The following is a 21,268-nucleotide window of genomic DNA, read 5'->3' as shown; positions in this document are numbered from 1 at the left end:
CTGCCTCTTGGTCCCCTTGCTGGTGCCAGAAAGCACCTGCCCAGGCACAGCCTGGGGACAGTGGCTGCTGCTGGTCGGGTCCCCCTGGGGGTGGCAGGGCAATGCTGCTCCTCCTCCACGCTGACTCTGTGTCTTCCCCAGATCCTTGTTCACATCGGCTTCCTGACGGAGGAGTCTGGTGATGTGTTCAGCCCGAGGGTGCTAAAGGGCGGGCCTCTGGGTGAGATGGTGCAGTGGGCAGACATCTTGGCCACTCTCTACGTCCTGGGCCATGGCCTGAGGATCACAGTGTCCCTGAAGGAGCTGCAGAGGTGAGTGCTGGGGGAGGGGAGGAGAGGAAGGGGAACCTGTCCCCCAGGAGCCCCTGCTCCAGCTGCCAGTCCCTGGGAGGCTTCCTGGTATACTGTGGATAGTGACATTCCTCATTGCCTCCTCTTCCTCCATGTTGATGCCTGGTCATGTTTGGGATGCACCAAGGAAGCATATTTGCATAGTGCTGTTCAAAGGTCCTTTTCTCCATCTTGGGCTAATAGGTGCCCCAGTGTTCGCACTCAGGGGCTGACAAATACTGGCTTGTGGAACTGAGCCAGGTCCTCTCTGACGGTGTCCTCTCTACCTGTCTTTGGTGGGCGTGGTGCGGCCTTGGGGTTTTTCTTCTGGAATTGGGCTCCTTCCTAGACCTATTCTGGGAGCTGATAAGACCTGGAGGGTGGTGAGGTGAGCCTGTGATGCCTGTCCTTTCCCCGATGCTTGCCTTTCCAGAGTCCCCCTGATGTTCTTGGAGGTGGGAGATGGTGATGAGAGAGGGGAGGATTATGTGTGTGTGTGTGTGTTTGTGTGTGTGTGTGTGGACCTGCATTCAAGTCTGGTTAGGTTTAACTGCTGCATTTGCGGGATATAGAAGTACAGACAGTTTTCGTTCATTTATTTATTGATGTTTATTATATGATATTCAATACACACAAGAATGTCTGTAACATGATATTAGGAAGTGCAAGAATAGGGTGTTCTCCCATAATTCTGTCGTCCAATTTAAAGAAAGAATATTCCCAGGACTCTTGTGCCCACCTGGTGTCCTTCTCTCATCAATCCCTCTACCTCCCCCTAGAGGAACTTGCAACTTGGATTTTGTGTTTATCATTTCTTTGCTTTTAAATAAGAAATTGTTGTCTGTGTGTGTGTTTTACATACTCAGGTATCCATAAACAGTATATGGTTTAGTTTTAATTTGGTTTGCTTTGAGCTTTGTATAAATGGCATCTGCTATATGTAATGTTTGAGACATGCTTTCTTCACCCATTATTATGTTTCAAAGATTCATTCATGTTGTTCCACGTAACTCTGTTTTATTCATTTTCACTGCTGTATGAGATTTCATTATGTGGATGGTCCATCATTATTTTTCGGTTCTTCCTGACTGTGGACAGTTTCCCCCTGCTTTTGTAAGTTATTCTGAATGACGCTGTGGTAGACATGCCTGTACCTGAGGAAACTGTGTCACAGTTTCTCTTGGGTAGAGACTGAGTTTCTCTTCAGTATAGACTCAGGTGCACAATTGCTGGGACTAATGGTGTGTGCAAATTCAGCTTTATAAGATAATGCTAATTGTTTTCCTAAGTGATGGCACCAATTTGGCCTCACCACTTGGAGGTTCCCAGTGGTCATGTTGTCACCCACATGTAGGGTTATTACACTTCCTAATTGAGGATGTTTAGTGGCGTCATGATATCTTGTTATGTTCTTAACTTGCATTTCCCTGACAGCTAATGAGACTGAGCATTCTGTCATATGCTTGTCCTTCTTTCCTCTTGATGAAATGCCCATTCATGTTATTTGCCCACCTTTCTGCTGGGTTGTTTATGTTTTTCTTATTGAGTTGTAGGTGTTCTTTATGTACGATGGGTATAAATCCCATTCAACTTATTATATCTGTTGAAAAATCTCCTAATTGGTGGCTTGTCTTTGTAATTTCTTTCTTTTTCTTTCTTTCTTTCTTTTTTTCTTTCTTTCTTTCTTTTTCTCTTTCTTTCTTTCTCTCTCTCCCCATCCCTCCCTTCCTCCCTCCCTCCCTTCCTCCCTCCCTCCCTCCCTCCCTCCCTCCCTCCCTTCCTTCCTTCCTTCCTTCCTTCCTTCCTCCCAAGGAACAGAAGGCCTTAATTTAATGTAATCAAAGTCATTGATCTTGGGACGCCTGGGTGGCTCAGTCGGTTAAGCGTCTGCCTTCAGCTCAGGTCATGATCCCTGGGTCCTGGGATCAAGTCCCACATCGGGCTCCTTGCTGAGCAAGGAGCCTGCTTCTCCCTCTGCCTGCCTCTGTCTCTCTCTCTCTCTGATAAATAAATTAAAAAAAAAAATCTTAAAAAAAAAAAGTCATCGATCTTTTTCTTTTTCTTTATGGTTAGGGGTTTGTGCTTTGTGGTTTTCTATTCCTCTTTCTTATAGGGCATGACTAAGGAAGGCCCCAGAGGTGTTGCCTACAAATCGACTTTTCTTCATCAGTCCATTAACTTATTCTGAGGATGGTTTTCAAGCTAAAATGTGATTCTTGTCCAGAGCCTGCCCATCTCTGATCAGCATTTTGTCCTGGCCATGAATGCTGATGCTCTTTAGCACAGGAGTGTTGGAGAGAGGAGGATGCCGATGGGGACAAAGCCATTGACAGTCTTTAGGTCAGCGTGGTCTTGGGCAGCTACTCAGCCTCTGCAGTTTTCACCTGCAACTTGGAGTCTGCCAGTAACTCGAGTAGCACTTCTCATGAGCTCAATCGGAGGGCAGTACTAGGACCCAGCTGTATTGCATAGGGGGAGGCCACTAAATGACCTAGTGGTTTGAAGGTTTTTATTCCCGTGGCTTGCAATTCACACCACTGGAGTAATTCTTTTAGGCTGATGCACTACTCCAGTAGGCCTAGGAAAGTTGAAAAGTGTCTTCAGAGAGGGACAGTATATATAGAGGATCCACTTTGAAGGGGGAGAAGGTGACAAGGACTAATGAGGGGGCTGCACGATTGTGGCAATGTTGGGAAGCACAATCCCAGGTTGGGGGCAGCAGGTTCTGGGGAAGAGGTGACATCTGGGAATAGCATTCCCCCCACTCCCAAATCTGGCTGAATATCCCCTGAGTGGGAAGGAACTGGGCAGGGAGCTGTCCCCGTGTGCTGGTGCTGAACCTGTCGATGAGCTACTCAGTGCTGGGAGAGGGAACCACCATGGTCCCTCGCTCTGGCTTTCACCCTGGTGGCATTTTGTCATCAGACCAAGCTGTTCACATTGTGCAGGCCACTTCAGAGCTGAGTGTGCCCACTTGCTACCCGCCAGCACACCCTGCTGCTCACCCCCTGCTCCCTCTGAACAGAGGACCCAGATGCATCAACACTGTGAAACAGAATGCTGCTAATGTTTGCAAATAATGAAAAGAAGCATCTTTGCTTGGCCTTGAAGCTTCCTACAGGAAAGTCAAGTAGGGTGGGGGTGAGGAGGAGGAAAGAGAAAAGGGACCCAGTGTCTGGGAAGTCAAAGAAGTCTTGGGCAGTTTGTGGATGGTGTGGTCAAGGGCTGTGGGTAGCCATGAGCCAGACCTGTCTAGGGCAGAGCAGCAAGTAAGGGTCTAGGGGCCCTTGTCCCCTAGGTCACGAGAGCCCCCAAGATGAAGTGGGAAGACCCCTGGGGGTGAGGGCTGTCTGGACTACTCATCCCAGGCTCTGCCACACACAAAGTCCCCTGTGAGTGTGGAGCATCCTGTCAGCATTGCTGATCCCTTGACCTGCCTCAAGGCTAGATGAATTCATGTTTATCAAATGGCATTCAGCTTGATTCCTCCCTTCTGGCCGTGTATCTTCTGGGGCCAGAGAGGGGAGAACTTCCTTCCTTTACTGCTGCCTGAGGGAAGGCTTTGCCCATTTGTGACAGCCCAACAACCACACTGAGGGAACCATCTCTCTGTGAGAGAGCAGGTACTCAACAAGTCTCCTTAAGCGATGGGAACTTCACTTCCTCCTCTGGCCACTTCTGGGGCGTGGCACTGAGCCTGTGTTTGTTGAGGCTGCCATTGCTCATAAGGGGGCCTGAGCAGCGAAGATGGGGGTCACTGCACCCACGAGGTCTTGAAGGTGAGGCCCTAGTGTAAAGTACCAAGATCTGAAATACCTCCTGCTGCTTTTCTTTAACTACACACATGTACCCGCGTATACACACATGCGCATCCCTCTGTGTAGGCCCATATCACCACACATAGGCCCACACGCACCCCTGTGCACAGCGTGCAGCACACCGCACATGCATGCAGAGGTGTGGGCACACACACACAGTCATACACCCCACAGAGACTCCGTATCTTCCCGCCACCCCATTACTTCATGCCCAGCTCATGTGGATCTGAAATTCCCAGAAGCAGGGGCTCCAGGGAGAGGTTAGCTCATCTCCGATTTGCAGTTTGTTACATGGGCAGGCCCAGGGCTGTGCCCGGACAGCTCTGTCCTGGGACCCCAGTGGGGTGTAGGTGTGGGTGAATGCTCTTGCTCAGACAGGGCAGAGTCGTTGTAAACAGCCCAGACACCTCAGGGAACAGCCTCATGAAGGGGCTTTCTAAATCTGTTATCAGAAACAATTTCAAGACAACTAAAAGAATAAAAACAGAAAAAAAGAGAACCACCTTCCCCAGGAGATGTAATACAGTTATGTCTACAAAATTAACAGCATCAGCTGTGGTTGGAATACATTTCAGGTGGGGATTCTTACCCCTTCCCCGATGCCTCCAGCTGCAGAGCAGCCTTAGAAAATATACCGACATTTGGGCCCCACTCTTGGTGTCTCTATTTCATTGGTCTGGAGTGGGGGCCCAAGTATCAAGTTCTCAAAGATCCCCAGGTGCTCTAATGAGCAGTGAAGGTTGACAAGTGGAAAATTTGGGGCTGTGGCTTTTCTAAGTCTCCCCTGGGATCCCCCACCCCCAGCGTCTGGGCTGCTGTGGGGTTGGGGACATTGGCCTTCATGGCTTGTTCACAAGAGCTGTCCTCTGTATCCCCAGTACAGGTCCTGAGGGCAGGATTAGGGCCTGGGGTTCATGCTCAGGTCCCTAGAAGACTAGTAGGAAGCATGTGTGGATTCCTCCCAAGCCCACATTTGCATACCTGAAAGCCCCCACGATACCCTTGGTTGCAGGGGGTAGGCTGAGGAGGTACCCCTTGGAAGTGGCCCAGATAGTGGGGCCTCTCATGCCTCACCCCGGGCATCAGGTGGGAACTTGCTGACCTGGAATACTTTGTTCCATGCCCTTTCTTGGCTGTACTTCTCCCCTGTGACAGATGTAGGCCAGGGCTGTGAGCTCCTCAAGCTCCTTCTGCTGGGACCACCCGAACGCTACCTAAAAAAAGCAGGCCTTTCCTTCCAGCGGAGATTTCAACGCAGATGTGTGTCAGTTAGCTAGGGCTGCTGTAACAAAGCACCACACACTGGGTGCTTAGACAACAGAAATGTGTTGTCTCACAATCTGGGGGCCAGAGGTCCAAGATCAAGGTGTCAGCAGGGTTGTGCCTCCTGAGGCTGTGAGGGAGAATCTGTCAGGGACTCTTCCCTGGCTTCTGGTGGTTTCCTGGTGATCTTTGGAGTTCACTGGCTTGTGAAGCGTCATCCCAATCTCTGCCTTTATCTTCACGTGGCCTTCTGTCTGTCTGTGTGTGTGTATATCCAACTCTCCCCCTCCTATGAGAATGCCGGTCATATTGGATCAGGACACATCCTAATGACCTTATTTCAGTTTGATTACCTCTTAAACGGCTCTGTCTCTAGATAAAGCCACATTCTGAGATACTAGGGGTTAGGACTCCAACATGAATTCTGGGGGGACCCAATGCAACTCATAAAAGATGGTAACCTTCTGAACCTGCCAAGGGGTCACGGGCAGAGATCCCATTGAACACACTCATGGCGTTGCTGTGGGCTCTGCAGGAGGAAGAGAATCATCCGGGAGCCTCACCTCCCAGACTTAGGGAGCTGTTCCATGCGGGCAGCACCAGGTTAACTGGAAGGTAAGTCAATGAGATGTGAAGGCGAGCCCAATTCGGAGTCACAGCGTGGCTTCTGTGACACTGGTCTGGCTAAATGACCTGTTCAGGGGAAGGCAGCGGGACAGAGATGCTGCCACTTGGATGTGTGCTGTGATTTGTCACAGATGTTCACGGCAGATGTCTTGGCCACTGACTAAGCAACAAGTCTGGACGGATGAGCCACTTTTCTCTGTTCCTCGTGTTTTGGTGTTTTAATTAACAAACTCACTGGAGTGATGTTTGGGGCAATGCACGGAGTCCACATCTGGCTTTGCGGCAGGATGTTTCCAGGGAGAGAACAATACGCTCAGTGACAGGACTGCAGGGGGGCGGGGCTGCAGGGGGCGTGGGAAGGGGAGGCGGGGCCAGAACCCCTGTGGGCTGCACCCCTACTCGGTCCTGGTGAATGCCCCATCCACAGTGGGCATTTTAAATTAAGCCTTTCTCTTCCTGCCTGGCCAGAATCTGTGGTGCTCATTAATTTTATTTGCATAATTTCAAGCACCATTAATAGTACATGGCATGAGGAAAAATTACTGAGCTCTTCCTCCATCCATGAGTGAAATTGGGTTTAGTAGAAAATTAGTTGACTTAACTGGCAAATGATGAAAGCTTGAGAGGAGAATGTTTAAATAGGAGGACGAGGAGGGAAGACTCTTGGCCATCAGCTCGGGCGACCCGGTAGAAATCAGTCTTCTGGCCTTTTGATTTGATCAATGTTGTTGTTTGTCCCAGGGAAATACTGGGGAGGGTCCCTGGAGACTGAGGGAGGCAGGGACCACATCCCTGTCCTTGCGCGCAGCCCAACCCTCTGAGAGCCAGGTGGGCAGGCCTCACGGTGCCACTGGCTTGGACTGGCTCGGACTGGCCTGAACCAGGGCAAGCTAGCCGGCTCAAAGCAGCCACCGGTGGATGGCAGACGGCGGTGCCATTCTCTGAGACCAGCACCCAGGGAAGACTTGGAATTCGTGTGTTCAGACAGCCGCCGAATTAGCTGGTGAGGGGCCCGCTGCTCAGAATGGAGACAGCACGTTGGCAGGTGGCGTCACTGAACACAAGTGTCATTAATTTGCCAAGCGATGGGAAGGCCTGAGAGCAAAGCCTTAAGGAAGGGCAACAGCGAAAGGCCTCTTGGAGAAAGAGGTGCCAGCAGAGGAGACTGGGGAGTGGCCAGGAGGGCTTGGAGCCAGGGGCACCGATGGAGAAGATGCTTCTAGAAGGAGGGTGTGGCCAGTGATGTCAGTTGCTCACCAGAAGTAAGAAGGGGGCTGAAAATTGCCCAGCAAATTTGGCCACGTGGAAGTCATTGTTGACCCTAGAAAGACCCATCTTGGTTGAGTTGCGGGGACACACGCCAGAGATGGGTGGGCTGTAGGCTGAGGGGAAGGCTGGTGAGTTAGCAGCAAGGGCGATGAGAGGCCTCGGCCTCTTTGGGGAGCCCGGCTGTGAGGGGAGCAGAGCCCCGGAGGCAGGCGATGGCAGAGCGCAGGGAGGGGCGTGAGTTTCCTGGGGCCACCAAAACGAAGTGCACGAGGTCGGGTGGTTTATTGCCTCAGGGCTGTGGACGCCAGACGCCTGCCTTGCTGCGCAGGTGGGCTGGCTGCTCCGGCTGTGAGGGGACCCTGCGGGCACCAGGCCTCTCCTAGCTTCTGGTGGCCGTGGGTGGCTGCCTCCTGTGCCTTCACACTGCCTGCCCCCTGTGTGTCTGTCTCTGTGTCCAATTCCCCTCTCATAGGGACACCCCCATACTGGATTAGGACCCACCCCAAATGACCTCATCCTAACCTCACCATCTGCAAAGACCTTCTTTCCAAAGGAGGTCACACTCCCAGGTGCTGGGGTTAGGACTTCAACATCTTTGGGGGAACACAGTTCACCCCATAGCAGAAGGTAGGCTTGTTTACCTTTGAAGGTGGGAGAGCGCAGGCATTTTACATGCTCTTGCCAAGGAGCCCGAGAAGGGAGCAGCTGAAGATATGGGGGGGGGATAGCGGCCCCAGAGGACAGCCCCAGGAGGATGGGGGAGAGAGCCCCATGGGGCGGGGGTGCCCAGTATCTGCAGGGAGTGAGGTGGAGGATGGGGAGCATGAGGACAGTGGACAAGACAGACACACCCCAGGGTTCCACCCAGATTTGTAGTGTGTTATCCCTGGGGGGGAAAAAAAAGATTTGAACCAAATAATGGCAAAATGTTAAGACTTGACACGGCTGGGAAGTGGGAATGCAGGGTATTCATTATATCATTGTATTATTTCCTATAATTTTCTGGATGCTTGAAACATTTTATAACATATAAAGTACATAGATGAGAAAAAGGGAGGGCCAGCCCATCTAGCATGTTTGGCACTTTACAGACTCCTGTAAACATCGGCTGTTTCTCCACATTCCAGCCACACATTCCAACAGTGGCATGAGAGGCAAATGCTTAATTTATGCTAAAGAAACTCTGTTCCCTCTCCTTTGTCCTTTTCCTTCCTTGGATTCCAAGGAGGCGTTTTAATCTCCTGTGTAGTGGCATTGGGGTCTGCGCGGCTGAACGCCATGGAAGGTGGGGAACCTCTGCTGTGGGGCCCTGAGCCACGCTGGCCCCCGCCCTTCATCCCCTCTCAGAGTCCAGGAGAGGCATGTCCTTGCTAGGGTGCCCCCTCGCCTCCCACTCCTTGCGGCACTGAGCCACAGGGAGTGGGAATCTGTTTCTTACAAGTCTGACCAAGCCTTGACATTGGCCAAAAAACATGACTGCACCGATGCAGTGGCCGAGTCACCTTTCCCAGCTCCGACCTGGTGCCAGAGCTGCCAGAGCCGGGTGTGGGGCATCCCTCCAGCTGCGTCTTATCCGTACCATGGGGTGCAGAGGCTGCGGCCCCTTTTCCCACCAAGACTCCAAGGCTCAAGGTGCCGGATCAGCCCCTGCAGACCCTCCGGTGCCGCCAGACGCTCGTCCTGGAGCCTCCCCACTGAGTGCTCCTGGTCCACACCAGGGCCAGAGGGCTGCAGAGGGAGAGACATTTAAAGGAGACCCGGGGTGGGGAGGGAGGACTGCGGGGAATGAGGTAAGAAATGAGGTGCAGGCTGTCTTCTGAGGCTCTTGAGGGAAGGGTAGCGAGGGGGGATTTGTTTCTGGGAGGAAGCATGAGCCTCTCTTCAAGGCCTGGGGGCTATGGGTTCTCACAGAGGGAGGTGGGGTCCAGTGTTCTCTCCCCACCAAGTACAGAGAAAGGGGAGATCTTGTCAGGCAGCGGCTGGAGAACAGGTAGGTGGACAGTGGGACGGGCTTCCTGGAGCCTGAAGCCCCCCCTAGAATGGGCAAAGCCCCGTTGCTCAGCCCCAGATGGACTGGCCTGGGGTTTGTTTATTCCCGGGGAAGCTGGCAGAAGCATAAGGTGGTACACATGAGCCCCAGGGCTCCTTCCAGCCTTCTCTGAACTCCTAAAGGGGCTTTGGTGAAAGGGCCTTTTCCTGGGAGCCAGACCCATCTTTCCTCAGCTTTCCCCCTGTGGACCCCAGGTCCCCCAAAGTACGCGTCCAGCATCCCAGGGCTGCGTCTCTCCTTCAACCCATGTCTCCCACAGTGGGGAGTGACGAGGCAGCACCTCCAGGCTGGCCTGGGCATCGGGAGCCATCAGCTATCTCGATTATAACCTGCACGGTCCTGCTACCTTTAAGGCATAGCTTAGATGAGAAAAGCTTGCTTTGCGCTCAGCCTTCACTGGACATTCGTTATGTGAATTGGGGCCTGTCTGCAAGGAAGGAGGCAGGGAACAGCCAAAGGGATGTGTTCCTATTCCTCTGACCACATCCTCGTGGCGCTGGGAGCTGGAGGGAGTCTGTGCTTTCATCTAGCTCTCCCGGGAGCCGCGGCCCTATTCTTAGCCCCGAGTTTACATCGTAGGAAGGAATGCTGGGGAAGAAAGTGTCAGCTTTGGACACTGGTCCCGGTGCAGGCTGCGTAGGGTGGGAGGGATGCTGCTCCCTGCGTTTCCCTTTTCGAAGCCTCCGGCCCTTGCTTCCTGTTGCCCTTTGACTAAGGCGCACATTCTGGCTGCCTGGGTGCTCGAGAGCGAGGGTGCATCCTGGGCAAGAGAAGAAAATACTGCAGGACAATAGAACTCCTTTCTCTTTGGTGATCCTGGCTTCCCTTCCAGAGCGGTTCCTTAGATGGCCGGTTAAGTCTCTGGGGCCCTTTCTTTCTGCCCCCTTTGACCTTGGGCAGAGGCAGTGGCCTGCTCCAGAAACAGGCCACGGGAGAGAGACGGGGGCAATTTCACAGTGCTCAGGAAACGGGTGCTGGATGGGGTCAGAGGGATAACAGGCCAAAAAGTCCTGGGCTGCCCCCGCCAGTATGCTCCCAGCAATGAGATGGGTCTAGAAAAGCAGAAGTTCCCTGCGTGCACTTAGCACCTGGAGCCAAGCATCTCCGAGCACTTTGTGAGAATCCTGTTTAATTAGGTCCTTCCCACACAGAGAAGAGAGGGAGGAAGAGAGAGAATAATTTGTTCCAGAATTTGAACGCTACCTGGAGAGATTATTTCTAGCCACAGACCAAAGGCACAGGAAGAAATAAAACCAGAGAATTTTTAGCCTGGAAGGGACCGTGGAGATCCGTCCGAGCGTCATATTATGGGAGTGGAGGCGGACACCAGAACAATCTAACGTCTGGGCAAGGCCACCCAGCAAGTTTGTGCTGGAGCCCAGGAGTGATTTTCATTGTGCCAGAACTCAGCATTTCAATTCCCAGCTGAGGATTTTTTTTTTTTTAAAGATTTATTTATTTATCTTAGAGAGAGAGAGCAGGGGGAGGGGCAGAGGGAGAATCTCCAGCAGACTCCCGACTGAGTGCAGAGCCCATTGCAGGGCTCCATCCCATGACCCTGAGATCATGACCTGAGCCGAAATCAAGAGTCGGACATTCAACCCACTGAGCCACCCAGGCGCCCTGAGGATTTTTTTTTTTTTAATTGATCATAGACTGTTGTTTCCCCTGCCTCCTTGTTCCATCTACCCATCCTACCTTTTGATCTTTTAGCAAAGAGTAACTGAGTCTCCCCTTCTTTGGATATGTGCTGTGCCCCTACATTATGGCCTGCTGGGAGTCCAGGGGTGCTAGAGAAGATGGGGACACGGCATATCCTTGTGGGGCTGGGCACAGGCCCCTGCGTGTGAATAGTTTGGCTTTTTAAAACATTTATAGTCAAATACACATAACCAGATTTACTCTCCTGACCATTTTTAAGTGTACGGTTCAGTGGTATTAAGTACCTTCACGAGGTTATGCAACCATCACTCTGCCATCCCTCTCCAGGACGTTCTCATCCTCCCAGACTGGAACTCTGTCCCCATTAAACACTAACTCCCCATTGCTCCCCGCCACAGGGTGGCTCTTACAGGTGGATTAATTTGGGTTGGGTGTGGGGGCCCCATGATAGCCAGGCGAGCTGTAGAAAAGCACGGTTTCCGGAGGTCACCCCTTCCCCCACCCCTTTCGTCCTGAATTCCGGCTCCCATGCAGGGGGCCTGGGGACATTTAGAGATGCATTCCGGCCACCCAGCTTGGCAATTCCATGTCGACTCCCCCGTCCTTCCCAAGCGTGGTGTAGGGTAGTGGGCGGCGCTGGGTGGATGCGTGGGAGGCCCCCGCCCTGGGAGCTGCTGTCTCTCCCTACCAGACTCACCCACCCTGTGGCCCCACGGTGCGCTGGGGCTGGGGAGACACAGCCCTGGGCGAAGAGTCTGAAGGGGAATGAGGAACTTGGCAGTGGAAAGAAGAAACCGGGGGCGCCTGGGTGGCTCAGTCGGTTAGGCATCTGCCTTCGGCTCAGGTCCTGATCCCAGGGTCCTGGGATCGAGCCCTGCATCGGGCTCCCTGCTCCGCGGGAAGCCTGCTTCTCTCTCTCCCACTCCCCCTACTTGTGTTCCCTCTCTCGCTGTGTCTCTCTCTGTCAAATAAATAAAATCTTTAAAAAAAAAAAAAGAAACCGTCTAGACAGGGGCCTTTCGAGGCGTCAGCGTGGAAGGTAGATGTTTATAGCGGCGGCTCCGTGGGCACCTTTGGCCGAAGGTTGTCTGGACCCGGCGTTTTTCAGCTCATGTCACTGCTCTGACCAACCACTTAGCGTAAAATTGCCTGTAAAAGCGACCTGAAATTACAAGCGATGGAAGACAGCCCCTTCCCCGTGGCCGCCCCTCTGCGCTGTCCCCCGGGCGGGCTCCGAGGCCCTGTGACCAGAGGGATGAGGCAGCTGCCGACACTTCTCTCCACTGAAGTCGCTTTAAATGGAAAACCCTTGTTTTCTAGGGCTGGGAGCCCCGGGCGGCCCCTCATTAACTCCCCCTGGGAGGGGTACCCGCAGTCTCTGGGCCAGTTTCTGTCTCCTCCTGTCCTTCCTGTGGGATGGCTTTGTAGGGCATGCAGGGCCACTGGTGTCCCTGTCCCGAGGTTTCTAGGAGAGCCCCCTCCACCCCTGCGAAGAGCCAAGAGCCGAGACACCCATCAGCCTTGAGCATCCCCCACCTGCTGTCTCTCTCCGGATATGCTTTCCTTGGCCACATCTTCAGCCTTTAAACCAGTTCTTCCTAAGGGGGTTCACCGGATTCGCTGGTTTGCTCATTCATTCCTGAACACAGCAGGTGCGTGTTGGTCCAGGTCCTGTCCTGGCTCTGGGCTTTCAAAGATGCCCTGGCCCCTGTCCTCATGGGCCCCGGTGGTGAGGAGGTGACTCTGGACGGTGCAGGGGAGGGGTTGTAGCAAGCGGTGGGGGAGCACAGGGGCTGTGCATCTCTCTGCCCAGGGGTCTGAGGAGGGCTTCCTGGAGGAGGAGGAGGCAAGGACCAGGAGGTGAGAAGTCTTCTGGGAGGGATTAGAACCAGGTTTACATTGTGGAAAATCTCTCTAGAAAAGAGACAAGACTGGAGGGGCACAGAGCAGAGAGGATATTATCTCAAGATTCAAGGTGAGAAATGACAGGGCCTTAAGTGGGGGGGGCGGGGTGCGCAGGTGGTGTCTGGGGGTCAGGAAGGAGTGGCCGGGCCCAGAAGTTCAGAAGGCAGAACGTATGACGAGAGGAAATGATAATTAGTGGGACTTTCACTCGCCTCACCTCCTCAGTCGATCCTACCAGGAACCCTGTGGCGGAGCCATTTTTATTTGTTGCTGAGAAGAAAGATGAAACTCCAGGAGGTTTATGAGTCCTCCTAACCCCAGGGAACTGGGACTGGAGCCCAATCTCTGCTGGCAGCCGGGGCTCAGATTTCAGGGATGGCACTGAGGTCCCGCCATCCGCTGTCCTACTGTCTGCCACCTGGCCGGCCCGGGGAGGCAGGAGAGCTTAGCGGGCGGCAATGTGGGCTCCGGAGCCCAACTGCCTGGGTTCCAGTCCCAGCTCCACGGCTTCCTGGCTGTGCAATCCTGGGTAAATTGCCAACCCTCCCCGTTTCCTCATCTCTAAAGAGGAGAGCAGGATAAGAATGGGTCTGATCTCATAGGGTGGCTGCCCAGATGAAAGGATTGAATGAATTAATAAACCGAAAGCCTGTAGAATGGTTCCTGTGTTCAACATTTTAGCCCCCAGGATGACGAAGATGATGGCAGGTGCCTTAGAACGTCAGGGCGGAGTCTTCCCCCCAGGGGAGAGCGGCTCATCTGGCCTCTTAGTGGTCCTGGGTTTGGGGCAGAGGCCAGGGCTGTGGGCAGTAATGGGGCAACGGGAGGAAGCCTGCATGGCTTTGTTGGCACCACACCTGGCCACAGAGGGGCACGTGGCCTGGAAACCAACCAGGAATGTAACGTGGGACAGTAGTCCTGTTGCTGTATAAGTGGTCGCAAGTGGACCCACCCACAGCTGATACTTCCAGGAATGTTAGTCAATTTTCCCAGGCCCCAGGTCCCTGTGGGAGGGGCAGCCACCACCTTCCTGGTTTCTGCAGAGAAGTGACAGCGGGATCATCATTTTGTCCTTCTGCCCGTGGCTCTGCATTGAGTGGAGGGAGGTGGGGAAGAGGATTGTCTATTCCTAGAGCTTCTGTGGCCCAGAGCAAAGATGTTGCTTCTTTGTGGGGGCATCTGTCTTATCGGAGGAGTTTGTGGGGGTGAGAGAAAGCCCATGCTTGAAGAGGGATGTAGGGATGTCCTACAGAGTAGAAGGCAGAATCTGCTCCGCACTTAAAAATACCACCAAATATTTCATGAGGTCTCCAGGCTGTGGGAGCCGTTTCCTATGATGGCTCCAGACCCCTGCGGTCTGTGCTCATTCTCATTTGCTTTCTGGGTATTTCCATGGAAGAAGGCTCACGAAGCCTCCCCTGCCTTAGATGTCCTGTTTTTGAGCATCCTGTGTGGTGGTCTGGTTGGACAGAGGGGACGCATGGGAGCTGGACGAGTGGGGGAGGGAGCCCTTGGTCACTGTTCCCTATGTAGATAAGAAATAGGAGACACTGGTTATTAGGTTTTTGCATTTTCCTCTTGGTACTGAGCAGCCAATGTTCTAACCTGGCGGGGGGAGCTGGGTGAGGCTGGGGTGCATTGGCTAGTGGGGAGCAGGCACAGGGACAGCCCCTCCCCTCTTGCTGCCCTTCTCTGCAGGGCACGGCTGACCCCTGATGCCTCCATCCCCATCACATGTCACCCGCAGCCTCCCCTGACATCTTTCCATCATGGCCTTGTCATCTGGTTACCATAAACTTCTGGCGGTGTGCTCGGGGGACAGTGCACGCAGTGCCCCCCTCCCCAGCTTCTGATGGTGATGTGCAGAACATGAGCAAACAGAGCGCAAAGACGTCCAGGCTGGTACTTTTCCACCTGCTTGAACGGGTTCCAGGAGCCCGAGCTGTGACCCAGGGAGCTCATCCATCGTGGCCCTTTGCCGTTGATGAGCCAGTGACCTTGTCAGAGCTCTTCACCTGCCCTGAGTCTGCTCTTCACATGGATCCTGAAGGGGCTCACTGGGAGGTCTTCTGGACCCCTTCCAGCACAGCCGTCTGGACCACGAATCCAAGGGAGACGGGAATTCCGGGGAGGTGGGTGGCTGCTGTGGGGTCCCCAAAGAAAGGGGCGCTTTTCTACTCCCTGCCTGGCTCAGGGGCTCAGGACAGACTTACTGAATGGGCAAGCTAAATGCCTCCTCATCCCCTCAGATGGGTGGGTTGTCAGGCCAAGCCGGGGCTCCTGGATGGTGGGCAGGGGGTCCCAGGCAAAGGAATTTACCCTGGCAGCTGTGACCAGGTCTGCTAGGCTCCAGAGAGTTGACCCAAAGGCTCTGGCACTGGGTCACCAGAGGAAAACCGTTGTGTACATGATCTGGCAGGTAGGCTGACCTTGTGGGGCAGGGCTGGGCATCTCCGTGGGCCACAAGCCAGTCAGCAGAGCAGAATTATGTCTCCTGAGGCAGGGCTTTCTGCTCCAAACACTGAAGCTGCACTAAGGACAATAGCGAGCATTTATGGCAATTTGCAAACGCTAGATAAAGGTGCCCCCTCTGGGTGGACACAGCCCTGCAGGGAACACATTTATGCAAATTAACAAAAGGTGCTCTTTCTACCTGGTGGGTAGCCCAGGCCAGGGGCACAGCTTGGCAAGCTAGCCCAGGCTGGATCTCAGTCCTACTTCCTCTCACTGGAGTCTCTTGTGCAGTGAAAAACCTACACAACTGGACATGGCCACCCCGTTCACTTGCTTTCCAAGTCTGCCAGCGCTCATGTGCCAACCTCGAGTTCCTTTACAGTGCCCCCTCCCCCATGTTTATCCTGGGCTATAAGAACTGAGGGGGCTCCAGGTGCCCCAGATGCAAGGCTGGTTGGGAAGGTGGGTTTCTGCTGCCTGTGGGTCCCTCTTGGGGCTCAGACTCTGAAGGACTCTTCTCTCAGTAACTTAGGGGTGCCGCCAGGCCGGGGGAACTGCCCGCTCACCATGCCCCTGCCTTTCGACCTCATCTACACTGACTACCACGGCCTGCAGCAGATGAAGCAGCACATGGGACTGTCCTTCAAGAAGTACCGGTAAGAGGGTGCAGGCGGGTGGTGCCCCACCCCGTGCCCCAGAGGAGGCCTCCCCTCGCCCCCTGCCGGCTAGTCCCCAGGGTGGGGGAACCGCCTTGTCCCGGGTCCTGTGGTGGGGGGAAGGCTCGCTCTTCCTCTGTTTCCCCCTCCCCCATTACTCTGGGCTCTGCCTCCCGGCTAACTCAGAGTGGGAGTCACTTCAGTGCCTCTCTGCTGCAGGGCAGCCTGGGGTGGGGCTCAGAGGTTATCTGGATCGGGGGGTGCAGGGGAATGGCAGGGGGGAAAGGAATGGGACACTCAACTGGGGTGTGACCTCGGCTTGGGGGGGCCCAGCACCCCTCCTCCTCCCTCCCTCCACCCCACCTCCCTGGGTCTGGAGGAAGGCCAGTGCCATCTCTCCCAGTCTCTGCAGCCAGCAGGATACGGGGTTTAATTTAGCACAGAGAGCCCTGCCATTTATTATATTTGCTCCAGTCCCATTGACTATTCCACATGATTTTATTAGGAAAAAAAAGTGACAGGCGGTGTTATTGCTTTTATTATTAATGCGGGTTCTTCATGCACTCGGTGCCTCCGCCTCCCGCCTCCCGCCCCCTGCCCCTTCTCTGGGGGAATAGTGCCGACCTCAGCAGTCTGTGGACAATTCTGGGTCACCGGGAAGGTTGTGGGGTGAGGAGGAAGCTCCTTGGGGGGCGCTGTCTGAGTCTCCGCCGTTTCCTTCAGGTGCCCACGCCCCGGGGGGTGGGACGGTTGGAAGGGGAGGTTTTGAGGCGGCGACAGAGCCTCTGCCCAGCTGGGAGGTGCATCGAAGGTGGCCAAGCTTGCTTTGCAGAAGACACTTCAAAGCACTGCCTTCCCAAAGATGGGCCTGGGGCAGTGGTGGGTCCCCCAGGGCCCCGCCCTTCTGCATCGCAGCCCAGATAGGCCAGTGGCATCTTGGGGGTGTCGGGGGGCTGTGAACACAAATTACTGCTGCTGCCTGCTCAGGAAAGTGCAAATCCTACAGCGGGGAGGGACCCCCACTCCAGGCAGTGCTCCCCCTCCTAGGCTCTCTTGGGGCCCCCATAATAACTAAGTTTCTGAGCGAGTGGCCCATGGTTCAGGCATAGCCACACAACTCCGAGACAGCTGGGCTGTTGTCATCCTCACTTGACAGATGGTGAAGCTGACCCAGAGAGGTTAAGGCCCTTGCCTGTGGTCACACAGCTAGGTAATGTCTGGGCCCCAGCTCTGACCACACACTGCCGTGCCCGGCCAGTGGCTGGTGCCGGCACCCAAGCTGGGGCAACCCAGCCCAGAGAGACACGAGAGGCTGCTGACCCTGGTTCCTTGTACACCCACCCCCGGGGCGGGGAGCAGGTGCCGAATCCGGGTCATTGACACCTTCGGGACAGAACCCGCATATAACCATGAGGAGTACGCCACTCTGCACGGCTACCGGACCAACTGGGGCTACTGGAACCTCAACCCCAAGCAGTTCATGACCATGTTCCGTGAGTGTCCCAGCCGCAGGACACGGGTGGGGTCAGGGGCAGATGGGGCTTCCTCATGGTTCGCAGGGGTGCACGCAAGGAGGCAGGGTCTCGTCCCTCCCTGGCTTTCCTTTCCGGGCTGGTGTGGGAGTGGGGCAGGCCCATGCACCTGCCCGCTCCAGGAAAACCTGGTTTGCCCTTCGAGAATGTATGAGCCAGAGAGGAAGTCTCTTGTGGTGTCTGGGGAGCAGACTGGGTGGGGCTTCCAGCCTGGCTTAGGAGAAATGTGGCGACCTTTCCAACATGGAGGACGTGGCCTTTGCCTCCAGCATCACACGCCGCTCTCAGAGAGCTGCTGAGCGCACATTCCAGAACAAAGAGGATTCAGTGATCTTGTAGAAAGAGAGGCCAGAAGTACACTGGAGAACTTTAGGGGGTGACAAAGGGGCAGGACGGGCAGGCTCTTCTCAGTGGAGGGAACAGATGAAGTGAAGACATGTGGAAAGAACTGGAAGGTTCTGGATATGCACGAGCTCCAGTAGGCTCCAACACTGGGGATAATGGGAAGTGAGGCTGGGGGCTGGAGCCCCTGTGGGAACTTTCTGACGATGGGCGTCAGGCAAGGCATGCCATTTAGAGCTGAGCTTTAGCTATTTTTAATGAGACTCTAAAATATATATATTCACTGACTTGCCCCCTTACGTGCAGTGTGCTGAAAATAATTTGATCCTTTCTTGACAACTAAGGGGCAATTCTCGCTCTCTCTGTGGAGCAAGAGCCTGCCCTTTGGGGACGGCAGAGGTGTGCGGAGCCAGGTGCCCTTGCCCCTTCGCCTGTCACTGTTTGATGTGGTGCTTTTTCTCCTCGTTGGGAGGCTATCAGCTGTCACATCTAATTGTCGTCAGTGTATCTGCCTCCAGCAGCGTCTTGCACATCTGATTTGTGGCTCTTTGAAGGCTCTGGGTCAGAAAGCCAGATAAGCACCTTTTGTTAGGATGTATCTAAACTAAGAGCCAACTGAGCAGGGTTCCGAGGAACTTGCTCAGAAGTAAAGTATCTGGTCTTTATTTAGCCTGTCAAATTAGTGCACCTCTTTGGTCCTTTTTTGTCTTACTCTCCAGGTTCTAGGAAGTATTAGAGGCAGATGCAATTTCTAGACACATAAGTAATGGCTTGATTGGATTCCAGAAGGTTGGGGAGGTAGGCAGGTTCTTCGGAGCCCAGAGGAGGGAACTGAGGCCCAGAGGACTGAGGTCACATGGCTCTCTGGGACCGGACTGTGGAGGGAAGGAGGTGGGGGTCGTGGTGGGGATGCCCCAGGCTGCGGAAGCAGCATCCATGGTAACAGAGAGCAGAGGTGGGCACAGAGCTTGGGCAGTTAGCTCACTTGCAAGGGAAGCATCAAGCTCTGAGGCTGGCAGGAGGGACATGGAGGATCTGGGGGCGGGGGGGGCACCTGTTGCTGAATTTATGCCAAATACCGTAATTCAAGAATCACTGTAGATTCCTGAGCCTGGGAATGTCATGGAGAAAAAGGTGGTTTTTTTGTTTGTTTGTTTTTTAAGATTTTATTTATCTATTTGAGAGGCGGGGGGAGGAGCAGAGAGAGAGGGACAAAGAGACTCCATGCTGAGCGTGGAACCTGACGTGGGACTCGATCTCATGACCCCGAGATCACAACCTGAGCCGAAATCAAGAGTTGGATGCCCAACTGACTGAGCCACGCAGGCACCCCAAGAGAAAGGTTTTTGAGGCACATTATTCTGGGAGATTGCAGATGGCCAAAGGGGCAGTGGTAGAGGAGGGAGAAGCAGGAGAGGGGTTAAGAGGCTTCTGCAATAATCTACACGGAGAAAATGAGCCTTACATGGGGTAGGGCCCACTGGATGTGGAGTTTCAAACCTGGCAAACTTCTACTCATCCTCTAAAACCCCAACCCAAATATCTCCTTTATTTACTGCCACTTTCACCGATTCCCTCATCTGCTGTTGCTCCTTCATCTCTATTTTTATACCTTTTAAATCCAATTCTATAAAAGTGTACGTTGAAGTATATTAGAGTTATTTGCTTATACATTTATTCCTCCCTGATAGATTATGAACCACTCAAAAGGGGGCCACTGATTGATTTATCCTTATCTCCCTGGAGCCTATCAAGGTCCTCAGAAAGTGTTAATTGATTGAATAAATTAAAGAAACTGAGAACAAAAAAGGAAGAGAGAGGCTTGCCAGTTTTAATGATATATCAAGTCCAGGAAGGAATTCATGAGCAGACCTATTTCCCCATCTAGCCAGGTGGTTTCCCCAGTGAGCTAAGTGGGAGGGTGGCTGCCTCTTCCAGCCTCACCTTTGCCCAGAGAGCTGGGAGCTCTTTCCTTGATGGTCCCTGTTATTTTAATTGATTGGATATTTCCCTGTCCCACACCCACTAGTTTAGTTAGCTGGACAGAGTTGGTAGAATGAGGGATTCTTCACCTCGGTGAATAGGGAGGCCTTGCCAAGCGGGAGCCAGCAGGGAGGGAGGGAAGGGGGCTGGGCAGGCAAACAGGTGAGGGAGGGTCGGGTCTGCCCCCCTGGGGCCACTCCCCAGCCTGGGCAGAGCCTCCTGAAACAGGAGAGCTGCCCACACCCTGACAATCAGAAGTAACTCCAGGTCTCCAGGCCCTTCTTATGCTCCTGAAGCTCTAGAAGAATGATCATTTTGTTTTGCGGTCAGCAAAGGCCCATCCTTACAGTTGGTCTTTCAGACCCAAGAATCCGTGAGCTTCCTGGGGCACTTAGGCAGGAAACCTTCATTTCTCCTACGATGTTCCAGATATTGATGATGACTTTTTGTGGGTGGAAATACTATGTTAATCTATGCATTTGATTGAGGTATATACATCTCAAGTTCAGAAAGGCTAAAATGTGAAAACATGCATCTGAAATAAGGGATTGGGTATTTGGCATCAGGGCTGTTCTGGGAAATCAAGGACATGTGGCTTCTGCCAGCCTACTCCGCACAGCCTCCCCGACCCAGGAGGGCAGAGTAGATTTCACTGGGTTCAACACTCTCTTCAAGGTCCTGTACACAGATGGGAGGGACCCTGTGCCTTGCAAACCTACGGCAGGTGTATGGTGGCAGACAGAGCTAATTAGCATGGCTGAGGAATAGGAGGACGAGCTAAGACACATTCCCTGCTCCCTGTGCGCTGGGTTCTGGGGACAGTTGAGTAGGTCTTGCCAGTTTTAACAATAGGCCAAGTCCAGGAAGGAATTCATGAGCAGACCTGCTTCCCCATCTAGCCAGTGTGAGCTGTACTGTAGCAGAGACAGAACCACAGGGGTGGAGCCACAGAGGGAGGGCACCGGACCCCATGCAGAGAATTTTCTCATCCAAGGAAAGGGAGGAGAGCACTCCAGGCAGAGGGAACAGCAGGGGCAAAAACCTGGAGGCAGGAAAGGAAGGATGTATCCACGCATTCATGAGCCGGTGCGCCAGGCTCTCCCAGGTGCTGGGGACACAGAAGTGAGCGAATCAGAGGCCCTGCCCTCATGGGGCTTATATTCTGACACCAATAAACGATCAATTAGATATGTAATATCATGTCTGGTCAGTGAGTGCAGGTAAGGGGCAGAGAGTGACCAGGGCCAGGGAGGACCTCTTGGCAGGGCCCTGGAAGCAAAGCGTGTCCGCAGAAGGAGTGTACCCAGCAGGGTCTCAGGAGGGAGTAAGAGAAGCTGTCAAGGGGGCAGTGGGGGCAGATCCTGTAGACTGTTGTAGG

General features: G+C 53.8%; 1 protein-coding gene across 2 annotated transcripts in view; it reads left to right on the top strand.

Moving 5' to 3' along the window:
* Nucleotides 1–21,268, top strand: part of MGAT5B (alpha-1,6-mannosylglycoprotein 6-beta-N-acetylglucosaminyltransferase B) — a 67,045-nt gene that overhangs the window by 29,828 nt on the left and 15,949 nt on the right. For both annotated transcript variants that reach the window (XM_035026391.1, XM_035026392.1), the window contains exons 8-10: nucleotides 142–311; nucleotides 15,902–16,033; nucleotides 17,393–17,526. In XM_035026391.1, coding sequence (XP_034882282.1) covers nucleotides 142–311; nucleotides 15,902–16,033; nucleotides 17,393–17,526 — 436 coding nt within the window. The remainder of the gene's footprint in view (nucleotides 1–141; nucleotides 312–15,901; nucleotides 16,034–17,392; nucleotides 17,527–21,268) is intronic.

Source organism: Mirounga leonina, unplaced genomic scaffold, assembly GCF_011800145.1.
Source record: "Mirounga leonina isolate KUSES-001 unplaced genomic scaffold, KU_Mleo_1.0 Mir_197, whole genome shotgun sequence".
NCBI classification, from domain to species: domain Eukaryota; kingdom Metazoa; phylum Chordata; class Mammalia; order Carnivora; family Phocidae; genus Mirounga; species Mirounga leonina.
Note: the sequence above shows the minus strand (reverse complement) of the source record. Positions and strands in the feature narration are given on the sequence as shown.